At 43.8% G+C, this 17,182-nt stretch overlaps 1 protein-coding gene and 1 long non-coding RNA gene across 3 annotated transcripts; both read right to left on the reverse strand.

Annotated features, from left to right (window-relative positions):
• Positions 1-252: 252 nt before the first annotated feature.
• LOC120041959 lies at positions 253-10,654 on the reverse strand. 2 transcript variants are annotated; one of them, XM_038986833.1, is made up of 16 exons: positions 10,365-10,641; positions 10,100-10,261; positions 9,849-9,948; positions 9,420-9,640; positions 8,583-8,739; positions 8,189-8,412; positions 7,699-7,819; positions 7,203-7,399; positions 6,974-7,088; positions 6,590-6,759; positions 6,396-6,493; positions 6,094-6,224; positions 5,564-5,753; positions 637-778; positions 440-536; positions 253-368 (listed from the first exon to the last, which is right to left on the reverse strand). In XM_038986833.1, exons 2-16 carry the CDS (start codon positions 10,238-10,240, stop codon positions 295-297), a joined length of 2,178 nt encoding a protein of 725 aa, XP_038842761.1. In that variant the 5' UTR covers positions 10,241-10,261; positions 10,365-10,641; the 3' UTR covers positions 253-294. The 2 variants fall into 2 exon arrangements, with proteins under 2 accessions (XP_038842761.1, XP_038842762.1); XM_038986834.1 differs by lacking the exons at positions 253-368; positions 440-536 and having other exon boundaries at positions 687-797; positions 10,365-10,654.
• A 2,909-nt stretch (positions 10,655-13,563) lies between these two features.
• LOC120041954 lies at positions 13,564-15,087 on the reverse strand. Its single transcript, XR_005475994.1, has 4 exons — positions 15,066-15,087; positions 13,939-13,995; positions 13,735-13,834; positions 13,564-13,637 (listed from the first exon to the last, which is right to left on the reverse strand). It is a non-coding gene; the product is annotated as an uncharacterized LOC120041954 (long non-coding RNA).
• Positions 15,088-17,182: the final 2,095 nt, after the last annotated feature.

A 17,182-nucleotide genomic window follows, 5' to 3' on the forward strand; every position in this document is an offset into this window, starting at 1 on the left:
TATAACATCGAGTCAGTTCTTCCTACTGGACATTGGAAAGCTTTTGTTTTGACACCCATTGTTCGTCCTAGACAGGAAATTGGTGTGGATGGTTCAGAGTTCCATGCTTACAAAAGGGTTGATTGATACACGTCAGATGACAAGCCTACTACATCCACTAAAGTACATGCGCCTTGGTGTTATACGCAAATCAGATACAATTAAGGTAGCTCCAACGGTTAGGATGTTGCCACGCAAGTAAAGCAAACGTAATTGTTATATAGAACACTTTATTTGACATGTTAGAACAAGACATTACACCCAAAGAATGTATCCAGAAGAAACATAGAAATGACGCTCCTCAAAGAGGTCTTTGACATGTCGTTGACCTGTTGAGAGAGAGAACCTATTAGTTCAGTTATGGTCTGACAGAGTCTGAAAAGCATAAAACAAGACCTACCTCTTTTCGGGTTGTCCCGATTCACACATTGTCCACTACAGGGGCCGCCAGAGGGACTACTGGCGTCACAGATGACCACATCACAATGGACAAAGACCTAGGAATCAAAGATTTGATGGTGTCAGATACATTTAAAAAAAGGGATGATTGCCACTCACAAAATTAACCTATAAAGATTGTTGGGTGAACTTTGTTACCTGGCCACTCGGCTCAACCGCATCCTCGACGAAGGAAAACATATAGACCTCAAAGCGTTTGACGTGAGGGGGGAAGTGGACCCTGGCGTCAGCTACCACCGGGTGGAAGACTACACGGTACGGATCCTCCGGGTTATCACAACTGCCAGTGTAGAGAGGGACTAAGTTAGGAACAAGAAAACACTGTAAACCCCAACCGCCTTGTGTACGAAGTCTTATGGTGGTGTCATGACTGTACTGTGAGGATCAGATCAATTCACACCGTGTTGTAAATGACAGGAGAAGTGGGTTCCTTCTCCCCCTCCAGTATGAACTAAAGGAATGTCTTTTACCAGGCTTTTCCCCATCAACTCTTACCCCTCCTAAATTCACCTCGGTCTTGAAAAACCCAACATATTTCATATACAATGTAAAGGCTCGAGACTTCCTACCTGTAGTGTGAGCACTTTTCTAGTTCCAGTATTTCCTTTTTAAAAATCACAAAATAAGAATCAACATGACATTCTTTTTCTATCTGACCAGTCTTATGTTAGAAATATTGTTCCAGTATTCACTTTTGAACGTATTAGAGAAACTCCTAGAAAATGTGCATAGTAAGTAGCCATGCCACGAGTGACATCAGAGAGTGTGTCAGAACCGTCCCCGGCGGCCAGAGTGCATAAAAGGATTGGTAACTGAAATTAACATTAGACCAGAAAACCGTGAGTCGCTAGCTACACGTTTGAAATGGTTGGAACTTTCCTAAACGCACCTTCCTAAGGACGGCGAGCTGCAGCTCATGTCCAAAGTGGTCCGAAACCTGAATACCAACACGAGGGAGAATAAACACCCCTCAGACAGACAGTCACTGGTACAGCCGATTAGCTGTTTGGAGCCAAGTACCTAGAAAAGCTAACTTCAGTGGGACCATTCTGCTACTATATCCAAACCATCCTACTCTCATCACCCACTGAGGAATCAGCGACAGGGTTGATTAGCCCATCTTCCAGAATGAGTGAAAGGAAAATCCATCCTGAAGTTCCGTTCAAGACTAGTCATTGGAGCCACGGACAACTAACGACATTGTGACCTCAGGGAGCCAATCAGAGAGAAGACCCAACCACCTACCTTTCCACGGCGGCATCCCACATAAATACATTCATGCAAAAATGTAACAACGATAAGTGTCCCTTATGGAACCATGGGTGGGGGAGACATCGTAACAAGCCGTCATATTGTGTCAGTCCGCTACGGACCTGTGTGTTTAGCTAGTAAATAAATTAAACCAATTTGTATAGTACTGAATCATAAGGCTGGGGTTCTTGCAGCTGCGAGGAGGATACGATGTAATGGTTAATAAGTTGACTTTAGCAATGTAATAGATTTCTACCGTCTAGAGTTCAAGTCGGGAGACGGTATCTTTAAAACCGTTTCCTCGGCACCCCAAATCCTAACACGATTCATTTAGAGTCGGGTAACAATTAAACAGTCCTCAGATAATTCAAGGTCACGTCACGACAGTAGTTTGTTGGTTTTAATTTCTGATCTTTTGGCCCATCAGACCTGGAAAAATCTGATTTAGTAAATTTTTTATTTAAAAAAAACAGAAATTGGGCTGCTTATTTGAAAAAAAATGCATTTAATTTGTCGAGGGTCATACTAGCAATGCCATAGCATTTCTCATCAACAATATCACTGTCTACTGCAAAGGCTTTTATAACTAGTTAAATGACGGATGTCAAATGTCTACGTCGTATGTCCAACATGTATATTCAATTACATTGACATGAATGCATTCTCATGTGGTGAGACGTCCCTCTAAATGGTTCTTAAAGTTCTAAATGATCCAGAATGGTCAGACTACAGGCGACCTGAATATTGATCAATTGACCGTGGTTTAACCAAAGTTGCCGAATAGACAGTCGGTATCATCAAAAACGCAATCATATTTTTCAAAATAAGTAATTCATTTTAATTAAGAATTTCATGCAATGCGCCAGAGCAATTCTTCCGCTGTCGGAAAAATTGGTCCAAAATTTTTTATTCTACACCCATGGCATCAGATTCACACGTGGAGGACTTCTGTGAAGGGAGCAGCTCTACTATATAAAGTAACCTACGCATTGACAGTTTAGGCCTACTTTTGTCATTTGCATCTTTGGGAGGTTTATCATTTACTGTTTAACTGACAGATATTAGCAAAAAGGGATTTGTGAAATCTGAAGACGTTACATTAAGAGACAAACGCCCACACCAGTACAAATCCACTTGAGCTGGCAGACGACGGCCAGAGCTTTCTCAGGATTTTGCACAACGATTTAAGCAGCTGAAGTGACAAATCTGAACTGCCCATTTCGTGCACAGCCATGTGAATGTGGTGTCTTTTCCTATGATCTACAAAACATTTTCAGCCTGTTTTTTCAAACTGCTACCACCCCCACCAGGATGACATTTGATTTAATAAACTGCTGCAAAGTTACTCCCGTGACAGATGAGCCTTGTGTCCACATGGCCGCCGGAGCAAATTAAAATAGGGGGTGCCAAATGGGGTTTTGCCACCATTTCATAAAAATGGTAAAATTGCGTGATTTGATAGCATTTGGCAAACCCGATCCCCCAATAAATGGTTTTGACCAATAAAGTTGCTTCACTCCACTGCTTGGTGTAACATGTATCCAGATACTGAAAAGACACCCGCAAAATAAAGTGTCATTTGCAGCGTGCATAATCAGGGCAAAGTCATTGTAGCCCATCTACCAAAGGTTGCAGTGTCCATTACAATGTAGGAAAAATAAGTCATCTTTCAATAGTTACCCAATTTAAATTCTTGAGAAGATGGCAAAGTTAAAAATTAGGCCAGCGGTGTCCATCTGTGGCAAAGTGCCCAATCAATGCTTATGACAAACCCAGCTGTGTGACATTTTTTTAAATATGAACATTAGCTAGCTAAATAAGGTTAGCAAGATGCTGCTACACTTGACCGTGGTATTTGTTCATGTTTAGCAACTCCCAATTAGCGCATTCCTCTAGGACAGGAAATTCCATTGAAAGTGGCATCAACTTCTAGGGATCCTGTCCACTGATCCTATTCAGTTTTAAACATCAACTTCCATGCTGCACAGGCATGTGAACCATCCTTTATGTTAAGCGCATAACCGTTTTAAACACAAGAGGTCACTTGTGCCTGAATTCAACAAGTATTCAGTCAGTGTTAAGAGCAGTTGTATGAAACCAATCGGAAAGGCAAGCCTAGCTTGCCAGCCGCTCTCGATTTCCATTCGACTGCCCAGCAGTTCGGCACAACACTGAACTGGAGCAAACCAAAAGTATAACATTGAGTAAAAAGGTGTAGGTAACACCAACATAGTGTCTTAACCTTTCCACACGCGAGTTCCAAATATCTTCAACAGTCACCCCAGCGGGAGTTTGTTATGCGCGTGATGTCAGAATGCACTCACCGTTCCAAAATGTGGACAGTTAACCCGCGCTGACCTCAAACCAAGGCACACTACCTGCTAATTTTCTATAGGCCGTTTCAACTTCTAAGTTTGCCTCATTCATTCACAAAAGTAGCCCATTTCACTGTTGCAGACAATTTCTTTTGAGAATTTGAATGAGCCAGACAAACTTTCCTTCAAGCATACAGACATTTGCACACCTAGTCAGAACAGGCCTTGCACAAACTTTCCCCCTGGCACATTTATTGCCTGGTGCCCACATTGCCTTCCTTACAAATAACTGGACATGCGTGCATTCCTATCAAAGTGCCTTATTTTCTGTGTAACGTTTCTACTGTAGCATACCGTAAGTATAATGTACTTAGCGTTTTATTCATGCATTCTGATTCTTGCCTAGATTGTAATGGACACGTGTGTAAAACACTTTTGAAGGTGGTACCGAATATGAGCTAACGCCATACAATGCAGTCGGGTTATCACGTAAGGGTCTGTCAGACTCAACTGACGTATGGTGTTTAAGACACCTGGGATCTCGGAGTACCCCCATAGACTTCAGTGCATTCAAGACAAAGACTTCCAAGCCGTTAGTTGATTTGAACACGGCATCAGAGTGTAAACTATGGTACCTCAGGGGTATTTAGCTTAGAAAAACTGTCTGCCCCTCCATTTATTGTTGATAAATCCCCCATCTAAGTAATATTTCCTGCATCATCCTCGCCACAATACCTTCCCGAGGACTTAATGGATTGATCTATATCTTGCAACTGTTTAGCTTTCGTGCTACGGTTAAGCTAGGCTTGTATTTGGGGAGGTGACAATTGGCTTTTTGATTTGTTAATTGTAAACTACTTGTCATGTGTACGCTGTAACAAGTACAAAGATTTGTCACACGCTGAAGTGGCCAAACTAAGTTAAGATCTCAGGCAATGGAAGCAGTGAATGGAATTAGGGAGTTTTTGCTTGATAAACATGGCTGCCATATTTTCCAAACTAGATTTACATGGCTCCCTTGTACCACATCACTGGTGAGCACATTATAAAACAAGTCTAGCTGTTATTTAGACTAGATGATAGCATTAACATTTATATATTTTACAAGCAAAGGTGGAATAAAGTTGTGAAGACCTTTACTTCTCATCAGTACTAAACATTGTTTAGATGCTTTTCAGACAACGCGGTTTAGAGTCGTTTGTTTGCATCATACGTTCTGTTCCAATGCTACGCTGCAGGGACCACTCAGTGATAACAAACATGTGATGCTACGCGCCAGAATCTCCCATAAGTGTTCATTTGGGTGGAGATCTGCTGACAGACCGCATAAGGCTCACATCGTTTTTAAGCTCAAACCATTGTGACCACTCATGACCTATGGATGGGGGCATAGCCACGGTAGTCAAAGTAGATGGCCAGCCAAGCATGATAGGTTGCTAATTACTCAGGAACCACACCTGTGGAATAACACTTGTTTAGGCCCAAAAACAACAAGTTACCCATTAATGATGAGATTCCACCGGGGTCGGGAGTCACGGTCCTCGTTGAGGGTGGCCCAGCAGTGGTCAAGCACCAGCGCTACCTTGGGGTCAGAGGACCTGGTCAGCTCCACCTCAAAGTGCAGAGGCTGTCTCAGGTACCTCACCACTGGATAGTCCTCCTCCTGGTGGAACGTGTTATACGAGGCGTCTGGAACACAGAACGAGACAACCGGTGGGCACAAAACAGCGAGGTACCATCTCAACTTGTCCATTAAGAAACACACGTTTATCATATCCTGTTGTGCCCCGATGAAACCCCCCCCTCCCCCATCAGAGGCTTCTGACAAATTCCCAAATCAGCTCCTCACCGTTACTCCATAGCCACACCTGTAGATCTCAGAACACAAGAGTAATATATCATAAGGCTTACATTTTTGGGAATGGTTTTGTAAAGGACACCTTCCAAGATTCTATATTCCATTTCCAGATCATCAGGAGTGATTAGAATTTAGAGGCCAAGTTGAAATTCTGAATTTGTGCACGCTTACCCTGAGCGAGTCTCATTCTGACCATTAGTCGACCCGTCCCAGTCTCGGCAAAAAGCTCGTTGTCACGCGGCCTGGTGAGGAAGGCCAATGTGCGAGTGATGTTGACCACATAGTAGCAGGAAACCTTTAACCTAAAAAGAGGGATGTAGGCAACTTCAATAGAGGAAACTTCAAGCAGTGGAGTGGACACACTGGTAGTAGAGGCACATTTTCCCTGTATACAAAGTTAAAGTTTTGAGCAATTGGTGAAGAAAAAACCTATAAAATCTAACAGCTACAATTGTGATGCGTAATGCACTTACTGATATTCCTCCTCTGAAGACGTCGTGCCATTCAGCTTCACCTCAAGTTCATCTGGCAAGGAGATTTCGTTCTCATACAGCATGACATTGTTGATAAACTATGTAGTAGAGGGGAATTGACTTATTACAGCCTGCAGAAGCAAACAGTCCGTAAATACACAGTACCCATCACCTCAGGGTAATAGTCATTTTACCTTCCTGGTGGTGCCACAGGAGTTGACAGTGAAGTGGAAGTAGGCGAAGCGATCGTCGCTGTAGGTGGGACCACAGGCGGGGTCGCTCAGGGTCAGCTGACCGGGGTTCAGACTGGGAGCAGACTCCACCTTGACCGCCAGCGCAGTCATCGTTCCGTTAGAGAAACACTCTTGGGGGTGGGGAAGCAAAAGACAGGTAGCCATCAGACCTGGGTTCTGTATTTGTTACACTTCATTGAGCACAGTAGAACCAATGGAATAGCACCAAAAGTGCAAACCATGCCCATCTGGCACTACTATTAGACTCACAGTATTTGCAAGGAACCCAGGTTAGGTAAACATGTCAAACGACTATTTATCGGAAGTAATTGTTTGAGAACCAACCAGTCAGCGTTTTGAGGAAGCTGCAAGCCAGGGAAAAGTATTTGATGGTCATGTTGTTGTAAGGATTCAACAGAGCCACATCCAGTCTGCTCCTGACAGAGGACGGGTGAACCGACTGGGAACCAATGGGAGAGTTCATTAGTCCAATATTGTATGCATGTATACAGAGTAAGGAAAGCGAGGCTAGCTGCAGCAATTTAGGTTAACATGTTTTGGGAGAGCATCGTACCTCAAACACTGCGTCCGGCGAAGAGAAGGGCAACGTGATGGTGAAGTCTGCGTCGCCCTCTGTTAAATACTGTTGAGCAAGCTCATGGTTAAGCAGCCGCTTGCCAACCAAGACCACGAAAAAGGGATCTTGGTTCCTGTAGTCCACAGTGATGTGAAAGTTCTCCTGATCACAGTTGCCAGTGACTGAGGGTGGCACTACAAGGACAAACAGGGTTGTGTTCATTAAGCACAAAAAACAGGAAGGTACTACTTGAACTTGTCCAAGGAGAAAACCTCGTTTTCAGTTGCAAAATGTTTTGCTACGTTGGGACTGAATAAACATGATCCTGGCAAATCAGGAACAGGACACTGGGTCCAAATACTCTAAAGCTTAACATTTTCTTTGTAGAGAGACCGCATAGGTAAAACCTACAGTATGGCTAGTTGGGCTTTCACTGCAATCATTAACGAGAGGAAGCCATTCAACAGTAGTTTGGCGTAGTCCAGAGACATACCAATGTCCAGCAGTACAGCGTCCACAACGGCAGAGTGAGAGAAAGGAGCGTACTCTGGAAAGACGACCAGGCCGTAGATCAGCTGAAGAGTGAAGGTTGTGACGCCTTGTTCCGCCCTTCTCTGTAGTGAAGTTAAACGCATTGGTCAATTGATAGCATTATTGTTGTAACAGAACTCTATTCAACATCAAGTGACAACTAAGTACATATGGGGACTATTAAAACAAACTATATACTTAAAGTAATGTTGCCCTCATTCCTCTAATTTGTAAGTCGCTCTGGATAAGAGCGTCTGCTAAATGACTTAAATGTAAATGTAAATCAAGCACTATTGGCAAGTGAATGCATACAACTGCCAAAATAATGGGAACACTTGAGTAAATGAGGGATACAAAGTACATTTGCGCCATTATTTATATTTTGTTGGTGGCCCACTTATTAGGGCATGTACAAATCACTGCGTGTGGCCTTGCATTTAACAGAAACACACCTCCTTAAAGACCACCGGGTCTGAGAAGGGCACCTCCATCCTGAAGCTCTTCAAGGTGTTGTCCAGGGATCTCTGCTCCTGAACATTGAAGCCTCTGGCGTTGCACTCTGCAACAGTTAGCACCATGGTGGGAAAGGTGATGTTCAGCAGCTCCACATCAAGGTTGAAGGTCCCCAACTCAAGCACAAACACTGCCTGCTCAGGAACTGTGTCTAAGGGCGTGTCTGTTCATTGGCAAACAAAAAAAACATTTTGAAATGCGGTACAATGGAAGTCGAAAATGGACATTTGTTATTGCCTCCCCGTTTCAGTACATTTTCTTCTGTTTTGTGCCTAATGAACAACCCAGGCATCCCAAATTACCATAGGCACTATTTAACTAAACCAGACTCACAGTTGCGAACTTGTGGAGGCCTGGCCATCGGAGGTGTTGTGATAGGGAAGAGGACTTTGTAGCTGGTGTCCTCGTGTGCGACCTCCTCGATCCACAGCAACTCAAGCATGGGCTCAATGGTGTAAGTGACAAAGTACTGGTCATCCTGAATATGGCTCTGTAAAGGGAGACGAGTGAATCATTCAGGCTGTAATACACAAGTGGAGTGCAAAAACAGCTAAATGTTCCTTACAAGCCAGAATGTTACTCTACCGGTTATCTGTGTGGTTTGTCCTTCAGCCGCTCGTAATTTAAGACAAAATATCGGCTTACCCGACTTTAGAGAACTGGTAGGCATATGGTTGTCAACTTGCATTTCCGGCGGTGTGTATTTTCAAAGCAACCGACACGCAAAGTAAACACTTGCACAATATGTAAACAGTAAGCGAACGTTGCTTGCATTCAGTTGAGTGGCAAAGCTACCGGCTCCCTAAAAAGTCAGGTAAACAATACTTTAGTGTGGATATTTGGTCTCAAATTTCAAGCGGCTGAAGGACAAACTGCAAAGACAAGCGGTAGAGTATGTTTAAGTGTCATTTTATGCAACATTCACACGATTTTGCAATCCAATGTGTCAGGCTGTATACACACCCACCAATCCATTGTATATTAGCCTGATTAAGCAGACAATTGCTCAATAAGAAACATTTTACACAAGACAACATTTCTAGGAGTTTACCCATGAGAGATGGCAAAGGGTTACTGCAAAGCACTGACAACTGCTGCAGTAAAAAGGGCTCTACAAATAAGATTTGATTTACAAATTAAACAGGAACATTTTACTCTTCCAACGCTGACCTTGAAATAGCCGCCAACCGCCCCCACCGGAATTTCAACAATAATATGAGCCTCTGTGACTAAAACCGAGTAGTTTCTGGCAGCCATTTCCTCAGTGTCCAGCCTCTTAGCGTCAATTCCCATGTACACCTCCAACATGGTGAAGGCAGCAGAGGAGAAAAGTGGGTCTATGTGCTTCGGCATGTACCAGGTGATCACTTCTGGAGTAAAGGCCACTGCCCCTGCAGTGAAACAAGAAGCCAAGTGCACATCATAACAGAACATTTTGCAACTGAAAACAAATGTGCCATTATTTGGAAAAAGTTCATCCCAAAACATTTTCCCAACTGAACACTACATAACACAAATCAAAGTCTTGTCTGGAGCCAATTAAGAACTGGGTTTATAAGATCTTAATTTGCCAAGTTTGTCCATTATTTCACACTCAACCTGGTGTTGGACAAACAGCCGTAGCATCTACTCGAGTAACCAGCCACTTCTGCTCAAAGAAGGTTGAGGTTGAGAGCACCCGCATCGGAACCCCAGCTACCTGTTCAGGGGGCAACCACACCAGGGCCGTGTTCAGTAGGGCACACCGTATTAACAATATGTTGCAGAGTTCAGGTAGGGCCACCGTTTCCAAATGTTTGCTCTACTGAACATGACCCAGTTCATGGAGGAAGTGGAGAAAGTCAGCTTACATTCTGGAGGTATGTCTCCTCTGCATTATTAGGGCTTCTTAACACCAGCCGTGTGGGAGTGTTGGCTATTGCATAGCCCTTTCTTTGGACCTCATCCACATTCATGACCTTCTTGCTAGGACTAAAGACGACTGCTGTCATTTTGTATCCTGAAGCAACAGCCTGTCTCAGGAAATGGAAACAGGAATTAAACAAATTGTCAACAAATGCACATTTTGTTTAGCGCCACCCTGTAGTGAAATTACAGAAACTGAAATATGGCTACCTCAGCTCCTCTCCGGAAGTTGCCGCTCCTTGCTTTCGGGCCTCCAGTGGGCTGTTCAGGGACGGTTTGGATGTCTGGAAGAGTCCTTCTGACCGACACCTAGAGAAGAAAGGCCATTATTCCCTATGCATTTTCTCCCTCCCATACAATACGAAATCAAGGGCCAGTTCTCAATCTGTCCACTCGCCTCCTTAAATGAAGGAGTATTGAATTGAGAGAGAGTCAAGAACCTCTACGTTGTGTCACAGAAGCAGAAGAAATGAAACACTGGACAGTTGTAGCTCTAGACAGATCATTTATACAGGCAGTACGACAAGCTCGACTGTAAACATGTCCTTTGGGGCATGCTCTGCTCACTTGCCTCCATGTAGTTGCGGTCGCACAGAATCTCTCGGGAGGTCCAGGGGGTGTAGCTACAGGTTTTGCCCACTCTATACACAGGGTCTTCAGTCATGTGGTTTCCTGGCAGCCTGAACTGCATGACCAAGCTGAACATCTTATCATCCTAAAATGAAGGGGGAAGGGGAAAAAAAGGTATTAAAAAAGCCTTTCATTATATAGCAGAAAACAAATAATTCAGTTGACGTTCATGCAAGTTATAGACTGTGGCAAAATTGACTATATGAATGCAGCTGCCACTGTATTGAAGCCACACTACAGGAGAAGTGCTCAGTAGTACACATCACTGCAGTCTGTATCAGAAAGTTGGCTGGCCCTCTGAAAGCCCTCCATAAACTTCTGCTGTACCTTACGTCATCGTTAACTTAGAGGTAAGAGATAGCAGACCCAGGGGTGGTAAAACTGCTTAAATGTTTCTGGCACCGTACTTCTAATAACCTCCATGCTCTAAAATTGTATGAATTAGCACCTCTACTGCAACTCAGGCTTATTGAGGACCTTTTTACTGAAGAATGCATTTGTTTTCAATGATTACATTTGTCATCTAGTGATGCAAATATTGACTTGTATCTTTGTGTATACAGGGCTCATCTGTTAAAGAGCCTGGTCTCAGCATGACTCCATGTCAAAGGTTAAATAAAGTGACGTTGCTACATTATGGGTTGCAAATGCAGTGACACTGAAAGGCAAACTGTCCATTTGAAGTTCAAGCAAACACTACAGTGCTTAGGGTTACCATGTTTTGGGAAAAGCAGTTTTGAAGAGAAGCAAAAAACATGGCATTCCCCATGGGGTCAAATTTAAAGCTGAATCCACACTGAGTAGCAAGGCCAGGCGTCAGGTTTATGATTTGTGTGTCATCTGGAAGGGATGGAGATGGTGTGAACACAATAGTTGACAAACAACAATCCATGAATTATGAAAGGAGAATCATAAGAGACAAACTCACTGAAGACAGCGTCAACCTCTTTAAAAAGAGGAGCGACACTCAAACGAATAACGTTACCAAGGCATTCAGCGTTGAGGTCATCTGGAATGGGAAAGGTTAGTTAAAAACCAAAAAAATATATTGTCAAACGCTTATAGCTTGAACTTGCAGGGTGAAAAATGCATACTTATAGAAGGTGTCTGTTGTGCTTGTATGCCCACAGCTGCCAACAACAGGCAAAACAACCTGTAAGGCATTTGACAAATGATTATGATTGATTAAAAGGAGGAAGAACACAACTCAAATGTTTGCGTCAATAAGACTCTTCTAGGCCTGCTACTACTTACCCTGAGCTAAGGAAAGGAGCCATTGTAGAACAGAATTGTTTTGATAAAATACACAGCTACAGAATCTAATATTTGACCCAAGGTGTGCAGCCTACAGCCCAGGGGTATTCAACTTTTACCCTATGACAAAGGCTTCCCACACTCAGTCACCTGAACTCCAAAGGGCTGCACATTTTCTTTTTATTCCCCTAGCCCTACAAAGCTGATTCAAATAATCAACTAATCATCAAGCTTTGTTCATGTGAATCAGCTGTGTAGTGTTAGGACAAAAACCAACATGCACACCAAGTTTGGGAAACGCTGCCCTGCCCTACGAGCCTGCTGGTTTTCTGTTCTAACTGATAATGACTTGCACCCACCTTGTGTCCCAGGTCTAGATCAGTCCCCGATGACAGGAGAACAATGAAGAAATGCAGTGGAACTGGCTTTGAGACCCAGAGGTGAGTTTGAGGGCTATAGCTGTTCCTGCTCCTCAAATTTCACTGTTTGCCACTGGCGTAATTGAATGAGGGGTTATGCTGGATGTAACCGGTGTGAAATGGCTAGCTAGTTTGGGGGTAGTGCACTGATAGCGTTTCAATCGGTGACGTCACTCGCTCTGAGACCTTGAAGTAGTTCCCCTTACTCTGCAAGGGCCGCGGCTTTTGTGGAGCGATGGGTAACTGTTGTATATGTGTGCAAAGGGTCACTGGTTCGGGACAGAAGTAAAACTGTTACACGGGCACCATTTAATTTGTCATCGATCGCTAGACCAGATTCCCCCCCCCCCCTATCTTTTTCATTACGCAGACATAAGCAGAGTTGACACCATCGAGGTGTGGATGTTTACTTTCGACACTAGTTATTTTTCTCCAGTTTCGTCCGACGAACAGACTGTAGTGGTAAAATAAAACGGGATAGATTTTTTAATGAAGTCCTAAGCATCACTCCAGTCAAAACAATCTCTGCGAACGTTCGATTCCAATATATGTAGTTCTGTCTATGGAATACATACAAAAATGTCGTTAAAAAAATATATATGTATAAAATATACTTGTCTGTACAGGTAAATGTAGGAAATCCAAAATGCACAAAAATATGTTTTTGTAATGTCTAAAATAAAATATGTGTATAATATATACTTGTCTGTAAAGCAATGCAGAAGCAATAAGCATTGTAAATGATGATAGAACACATCAAATTAATGTGAACATGAGGACACAAAGGAGAGATTTAATTAAAAGATCATCTTTTAATACTTTTTATGCTGAAGATTTTTAATGCTGAAAAAATCTATGTATGGCAAATCCACTCTGGGCAAATGGCCTGTTGGACAAAAATAAGAAATAGTTAACATCCTTGCTATTTCAGCCACTTGCTATGTTAAAGAAAAATCTCAGTTAATAATGAATGGATACAATTTGGAAGGATTTTCCAGAGCCATACCTCAGTAGGGTAGAGTGTCAGGTGGCACAACCATTGGTGCCATGAGGTCAACGTGTGAAGGAGGGAGCAAGCCAGAGAGCTGTCTAGGAAGCAGTCCAGGCCCATGGCTTGGAGGCTTTGAGTTGGTCCCATCATTGTAATACATTGTAGGGTATCTGCTGCCCCATAGACCTGCTGGTAGTTGGAAAGGTGTTAGCAGGAGACCACCAGGGACATCTATGATCGGCTGACAGTCTTGGTTAAACCACATGTATTCTAAAGCAATATTCACCTGCTTTCATAGAGTAAGGATTCACTCCTTTGGGGACACTGCCAGTGTTCCCCTGATATCCATATGTCCCCATCGGTGGAGGTGGTGGTACACACTTGTTCTGTAAAAAACATCAACACATTTTCCAAATTGTTAGTAATATTATCACAGTTAAAATACAATGGTTGTTCACTGTTTTTAATTTCATTGAATTTAAGTGTGTACCTCAGCCTTGGGCTCAGTTTTGTTAACCCATCTGTGCAGAGTTGGATCCCAGACAATCTGAGGAAGAAGATGTTAGCAATGTGAAGCAAGCCACAAAAAAAATAAAACAAAATCCACTCAATTGTCTCTACATAGAATATAGTGTTAAGAACCAGTTCCTTACAGATCTGTCTTTGTCCTCAGGTAGATGCACCTCCTTCTTATTAACTCTTCCACTCCCAAAGACCCAGCTGAGCCAGCCTCCACTGTTATTGTGAACAGCAGGGGTCTCAGGCTCAGCCACCGGCCGGCTGACAGTCTGGCACTGAGGGTTGGCCTCGGAGTGTTCCGGCTTGGTGATGGACATCATAGCAGGATGCTCAACATATCTAAGTCGGACATCTGTAATAAGTGGGAGAAGTCAGGCCACTCTGCTCATGTCACCATACAGAACAATTACTAGCTGACAGGTAGAAACGTCTGGCTCTGATACTCTGTTACAACCCAATCTTAACCTACACGCAGGGAGGTTACTCCAGGACTCTGCGATCGCATTGTTTTGGTTGCAAAATCAACAATTCCCTGCATATTATGCGAGGGCTTACAAATTTGACCAATCGCCAAACTATTTCTGCATAAAATAGTCACATCATCACAATATTATCGCATAGAACTGACCCATTACCACAGTACAAAAAGAGGGCTCGCAATTTCAACCAATCACCGCACATTTACTGCATAATATGGTTCAATCAAGCCACACATCAACACAGTTTTTTCCCTTGTCAGCGCATTTTTGCAACAAATTGGACAAAACAATTGCATATTGCTATGCAAAATGTCATAATTGTTGCTGCAAAATCTAGCATATTTATCCGCAAATATCAAAAAAATCCATGCGAAATCCTGGAGAGATTCACTGGAGTATGAAAATGTATACACTCACTACTGTAAGTCGCTCTGGATAAGAGCGTCTGCTAAATGACTAAAATGTCAAAGTAAAATGGAGCTAAACCTGTTTTATGTAGAAAATGCATGAAAGTATTACAGATATATACTCACATGAGCCATACATTTAACCTATCACAGCTAATTCTCACAGCTATCACAATGGTAATTTCTTTACTAATTAGGTAAGTTTAAGTGACCTCTTCTCTTGGAATAGAAATCCACAGGTGGAGTACACGCTCCACCATCCCATTTCCACAGTGGTGCCACCATGGGGATGATGGGAGGTGGTTGTGGATGATTGTGTCCATTCTTCACAGGGACACTGGTTGTGAGGAAGATATCCTCCCTCTCTGCAGGGACACTAGCCTTTGGGACGATCCACTCCCTGTGCGCAGGGACGCTGGCCTTCAGGAGGATCAACTCCCTCTGTGCAGGGATGAGGCCTGATGCTCTGAGGATCTTCTCCTTTCGCACAGTGACAGTAGCTGTTGGAAGAATCCCCTCCCTCTGTGCAGGGACACTGTCTGTGAGGAGAATGTCCTCCCTCTCTTCAGGGATGAGGCCTGATGCTCGGAGGATCTTCTTCTTCTGTGCAGTGATAGAAGATGCTGGAAGAATCCCTTCCCTCTGTGACAGGATGAGGCCTGATGCTCGGAAGATCTCCTCCCTCTGCGCAGTGATGCTAGGTGCTGAGAGAACCCCCTCCCTCTGTGCAGGGACACTGGCTGTTTGGAGGATCCCCTCCCTCTCAGCAGAGACACTTGCCTTTGGGACAATCCCCTCCCTGTGCGCAGGGACGCTGGCCATTGGGACGATTCCCTTCCTCTGCGCAGTGACACTGGCCATCAGGAGGATCAACTCCTTTTGTGCAGGGATGAGGCCTGATGCTCTGAGGATCTTCTTCTTCTGCGCAGTGATAGAAGATGCTGGAAGAATCCCCTCCCTCTGTGACGGGATGAGGCCTGATGCTCGGAAGATCTCCTCCCTCTGCGCAGTGATCCTAGGTGCTGAGAGAATCCCCTCCCTCTGTACAGGGACACTGGCTGTTTGGAGGATCCCCTCCCTCTGTGCAGGGATGAGGCCTGATGCTCGGTGGATCTCCTCCCTCTGCGCAGTGATGCTAGCTGCTGGGAGAACCCCCTCCCTCTGTACAGGGACACTGGCTGTTTGGAGGATACCCTCCCTCTGTACAGGGACACTGGCTGTTTGGAGGATCCCCTCCCTCTGTGCAGGGACACTGGCTGTTTGGAGGATACCCTCCCTCTGTGCAGGGACACTGGCTGTTTGGAGGATACCCTCCCTCTGTGACGGGATGAGACCTGATGCTCGGAGGATCTCCTCCCTCTGTGCAGTGATGCTAGCTGCTGAGAGAATCCCCTCCCTCTGTACAGGGACACTGGCTGTTTGGAGGATCCCCTCCCTCTGTGCAGGGACACTGGCTGTTTGGAGGATACCCTCCGTCTGTGCAGGGACACTGACTGTTTGGAGGATACCCTCCCTCTGTGACGGGATGAGGCCTGATGCTCGGGGGACCTCCTCCCTCTGCACAGCAACTTCGGCTGCTGTGATGATCTGCAGGTATAATATAGAGAATATAGCCATTCCCTAAAAAATCAACCACTTGGAATCTATAACATCATTGACACATACACTGAGTGTATTAAACATTAAGAACACCTTCTCTTTCCGTGACATAGACTAATCAGGTGAAAGCTATAATCCCTTATTGATGTTAATTGTTAAATCTTCTTCTCAGTGTAGATGAAGGGGAGGAGGCAGGTTAAAGATTGATTTTTAGACAATTGAGACATGGATTGTGTATGTGTGTCATTCAGAGGGTGAATAAGCAAGACCAAAGATTTAAGTCCCTTTGAACAGAGTATGGTAGTAGGTGCCAGGCGCACCGGTTTGTGTCAAGAACTGCCATGCTGTTGGGTTTTTCCCGCTCAACAGTTTTCCCTGAGTATCAACAATGGTCCACCACCAAGGGGGAGGGCAACTCAATAGGAAGGTGTTCTTAATGTTTTGTTCACTCAGTGTAGATCAATCCCTAGCATATACTTTCATTTGTATGTGTACGATACTGTAAATACACAAATTATATTAATGTTATCTACAATATATTATAATACCGTAAGCCTCCCTGCTGCAGGGGCATTTCCTCCTACATTTTTGAGCTGATTTTCTTCACTTTAGCAATATTTTGTATCTTTGTTATATTTCACATTTATTGTGTTTGGAATGGCACTGTTACTACAGGAGATGATGCTATCATAAAGTATTTGATGTAAGTATGTAGGATAATTACCCATAA

The sequence above is a fragment of the Salvelinus namaycush genome, unplaced genomic scaffold (assembly GCF_016432855.1).
Source record: "Salvelinus namaycush isolate Seneca unplaced genomic scaffold, SaNama_1.0 Scaffold593, whole genome shotgun sequence".
Lineage (NCBI taxonomy): Eukaryota > Metazoa > Chordata > Actinopteri > Salmoniformes > Salmonidae > Salvelinus > Salvelinus namaycush.